The 3,773-nt window shown below is 35.9% G+C and overlaps 1 protein-coding gene and 1 long non-coding RNA gene across 3 annotated transcripts in view; one reads left to right on the forward strand and one right to left on the reverse strand.

Moving 5' to 3' along the window:
* LOC111778350 overlaps positions 1–1,884 on the forward strand; it is a 2,847-nt gene extending 963 nt beyond the window's left edge. The window contains exons 3-4 of one of the 2 annotated variants that reach the window (XR_002812536.1): positions 35–129; positions 1,784–1,884. This is a non-coding gene — a long non-coding RNA (uncharacterized LOC111778350). Of the gene's footprint in view, positions 1–34; positions 214–1,783 lie in introns of those variants that run through there. The other variant, XR_002812535.1, reaches the window with a different exon arrangement.
* On the reverse strand, positions 1,278–2,798 carry LOC111778979 (gibberellin 2-beta-dioxygenase 2-like). The gene is made up of 3 exons (XM_023658998.1): positions 2,272–2,798; positions 1,804–2,179; positions 1,278–1,613 (listed from the first exon to the last, which is right to left on the reverse strand). Exons 1-3 carry the CDS (start codon positions 2,643–2,645, stop codon positions 1,368–1,370), a joined length of 996 nt encoding a protein of 331 aa, XP_023514766.1. The 5' UTR covers positions 2,646–2,798; the 3' UTR covers positions 1,278–1,367.
* Between the last annotated feature and the right edge of the window lie 975 nt (positions 2,799–3,773).

A 3,773-nucleotide genomic window follows, 5' to 3' on the forward strand; every position in this document is an offset into this window, starting at 1 on the left:
CTCTATTAATGAGGCTTAGTTTTTTGTGGTGTAGGCAGCAATTGATTGTGATGGAGTGGGGACCTATTTCATGATGGAATGGCTCGGGAGATGCCGATGCTGAGGTCGAAGTCGAAGAAGATTCCTAAGGTCAACATCCTATTTTGCTACTATAACAAATTGGCATTCATTCATTCATTCATTCATACCTCTGTATTATATATCATTATCACTAGGCATAGGCGTGATAGTCCCAGTTAGTACTCTTATCTCAACTTCATCTTGTATAAGAATTAGTATAGAAAGTGAGGAGATTCAAATTCTACTTCTCTCCTCACATGGTATTAAAAAACGCTTTGTTTGATAACCATTTAAAAATAAACGAGGTATTCCCTCTTTCGTCCCACGAGTAGGGATGAGTCGATTGTAACTTTAGCACTTTTGTATAGAATGGTTTGAGGGAAATAAATTGATACATTAAGATGTGATGGAAACTAAGTAACTAACGAGAAGATAAAGCTTAGTTTTGTCATTGTTTGGTAGCAAGTCATTGTTGTGTAGGTGTACCTAATCTTTTTGTTTACATTTTGCCGTCCCAACAGTTCAATTTTGGCCTTCCTCAAAAGAATGCATATTTAAGATGCCCTTATTCCTTCAAATTTGCTATATACCTTTAACTTTTCATCGACGTTTTAAAATTATTTTGGAGTAGATACCTGTTAGAGTCTTGGACGAGAAGTTGATATAATGAAACACCATTCTTTCTAACTTAATCCGTGCAACAAACGTCCCTATCACCTTAGGTCATTCCAAATCACTGCCAAGTCGATTTTTCGTCTAGCATTTTAACTGATTATACTGCGATGGTAGTTTTGAAACGTTTTATGAAATGTCAAGGGTATTAATGTGAGATCCCACCTTGGTTGGAGAAGAGAACAAAACATTTCTTACAAGAGTGTGGAAACCTTTTCCTAACAGACGCAGTTTAAAACCTTAAGGGAAGCCCAGAAGGAAAAGCCCGGAGAGGACAATATATGATAGCCCGCTTGGACGGTTACAATTATTGCAACTTTTGAAAGATTAGAGGTATTTTTCTAACCTAGGGTAAAGTCCAAGGGTATTTTTACGATATAACAACAACAAAAACAAGAACCTAACAAATTTAAATGTTTAAGGGCAAATAGATCAAAGAGAGACCTATATGTCGATACTTTTTCGAATCAACGTGATGTTTCGACTATACATGATATAGAATACAACATCCAAATACATATATTATTTACAATCACTACCCCTATCTTTAAGCATTTGGCTTTGAACCCAAATGAACGTGTTCTTTTAAACCCTAATAAACATGATCATTAGCCTAATCAAACTATAAGTAGTTGTTAAGAAGCTTTGAAGAGATTAAGACGAGAGTCAGCTAATCTAAGAGAATAAGCAGCTTTCTTGTATTGAGCCCAAGTGAAAGGCTTATATAGAGATTGGTCCTTGGGGAGCATCATATCTGATGGAGGAGCTATCCATGCATTCAATGGTGGTGCCCCAAAGTACATGATTGACATTCTTGCCTTCTTTGAGTTGTTTGCCATTGCCCTATGCCTCACACTTACAAATCTATCATTTGTCATTGCCTAATAAAAAACAAGAACAAGTCTCAATAACTCATTTTGTAAATGTTTTTGCTTCTAATGTTCGTGATCGTGTTTCGTTCTTTAGGTTTTAAGTAAATAATCGACGTCTCGTTTGATACTAGGCCTGTTACGTGCATCTCATATAATAGTTTCTATACTTTGATCTACAGATGAATGACATAGAATTTACCTGAAAAGCATCACCAATCAAGACGTAGAATGCAGACGGGTCGGGACATACAGGTGTCCACAACCCGTCGTGCAAGGAGATTTGGAGGCCATCGACATCGTTCGATCTCAAGATGGTCAAGATCTGAGGGTCAGAATGCTCCCCAAATCCAACCTTGTTAGTTGAAAGGTGGGATTTCGATGAAAGTTCCCTACTTTTTTCAGTGTGCTTGACTGCTGCAGGGTAGTAATTGATCCTCAAAACTGAATCACTTTGGACGTCTCTGATGAGGTTACTGAAGACAGACTTGTTTGGTAACCATAGACCCTCCCCCACCAGATCAAGAATCTCACATGCTAATTCTCTTACACTTTTAACGTACTCATTCACAACATAGCTGCATCAAATTAAGATATCAGACGACATGTCGACATAAATCAATGTTTCAGTTAAAAACTCAATTTTTTTTTTCTTCTAGCTAAGAAGTACCTAAAACCAAGAGGGCTGTTGGAGATGGAGGCGGAGGTTTCAGCAATGGAAGCAGGGTCGGAGCGAAGAAGGATATACTCGAGGTCGCCGATGTCGCCGTTGGGGCCGATGGCTTTGCAGCCATAGCCGAAGGGGGCGGCAGGGCCAGCACGGTGCTTCTCGGGCGCCGTTTGGCCAAAGAAATCAAAGGCTTGGCGTTCAAGATTAGCAATGGCATGGTCAGAAACTCCATGGTTGATGACTTTGAAGATGCCAAAGTGCTGGCAGGCCTCGACAATGGATTTGGAAGTTCTTGCTCTGCTTTCGGAGAGATCTATGGTCGGAATTCCGACGGCCTTTGTCTTCTTGGATCTCATGGCTGTCGGAAAAGGCATGGTTTGAGGAAAAAAAGGTTGAAGATTTGATTACAAATTTAGGTGTTGGTTTGGAGTTGTAGCCATGATAGAAGGGGGAGCAACCTCGTATTTATACAAGGCTTTTACACAGAGAGAGAGAGAGTTGTGAGCTGATTAAATTAAAGGACAACTTGGGACAAGAATTATTTTAGAATATTAGGATGTTTTTTTTAATACATGTGATGAATATAAATTAAAAAAAAATAAAAAATATATGTATATATATATATTGCTTCCTAATTATTATTAATACGAAACCCAAAAATATTTAAAAAAATTTCATCTAATATACTTAATATATAAAAATGTTACTCGACTGTGATAGACTTATTAAATAATTTTTTATTGTTTATATAGTAGGCATGAATAAATATTGACATTCATCTGAAAATGATGAATTCATCTTTCAAAAAAAAAAAAGAATTTTAAAAAATAAAATAGTTATCAAACGGGATATTTCCGTAAAAAATCCTAACTTTAAAATTTTAAATTAAAATATATGTGCACATTTTATTACAAAGACTAGTTCATGATATATACATTTTGCCACTTGTCATTTTTTAAGAGAGTTACACTTAAAATAAGATGAAAAATACATAATAATTGCTTTAATTAATTAAGATACGGTGTTTATTAAATTTTTAAAATCATTTATTTCAAACTTTGTATCAGAGTCTAGTCATACTAATAGATTGGTAAATCTTCAAATGCCGAACAAAGAACTCCAAAAGAAAAAGAGTCAACCCTGCTCGAAGGCATATAAAAAATCATTTTTTAAAACAATGTCGAACAAAGAACTCTAAAAGAAAAAGAGTCAACCCTGCTCGAAGGCATAGTAAAAAATGACGAAGACTCCAAAGGAGTCGAGACTCGATTAAAGGGAGACGTATTTTGTTCAAGGGGAGGGGTTGGATGATAAAAGTCCACATCGGTTAATTTAGGAAATGATCATGAGTTTATAACAAAAAAAAATAATCTCTCCATTGTTATGAGACATTTTGGGGAAGCCCAAAGCAAAGCTATAAGAGTTTATGCTCAAAATAAACAATATCATGTCATTGTGGAGAGTTGTGTTCGGTTTAAATCAATTTATTTCTTGAATATTTT

The sequence above is a fragment of the Cucurbita pepo genome, chromosome LG17, assembly GCF_002806865.2.
Source record: "Cucurbita pepo subsp. pepo cultivar mu-cu-16 chromosome LG17, ASM280686v2, whole genome shotgun sequence".
In the NCBI taxonomy this organism is placed as follows: domain Eukaryota; kingdom Viridiplantae; phylum Streptophyta; class Magnoliopsida; order Cucurbitales; family Cucurbitaceae; genus Cucurbita; species Cucurbita pepo.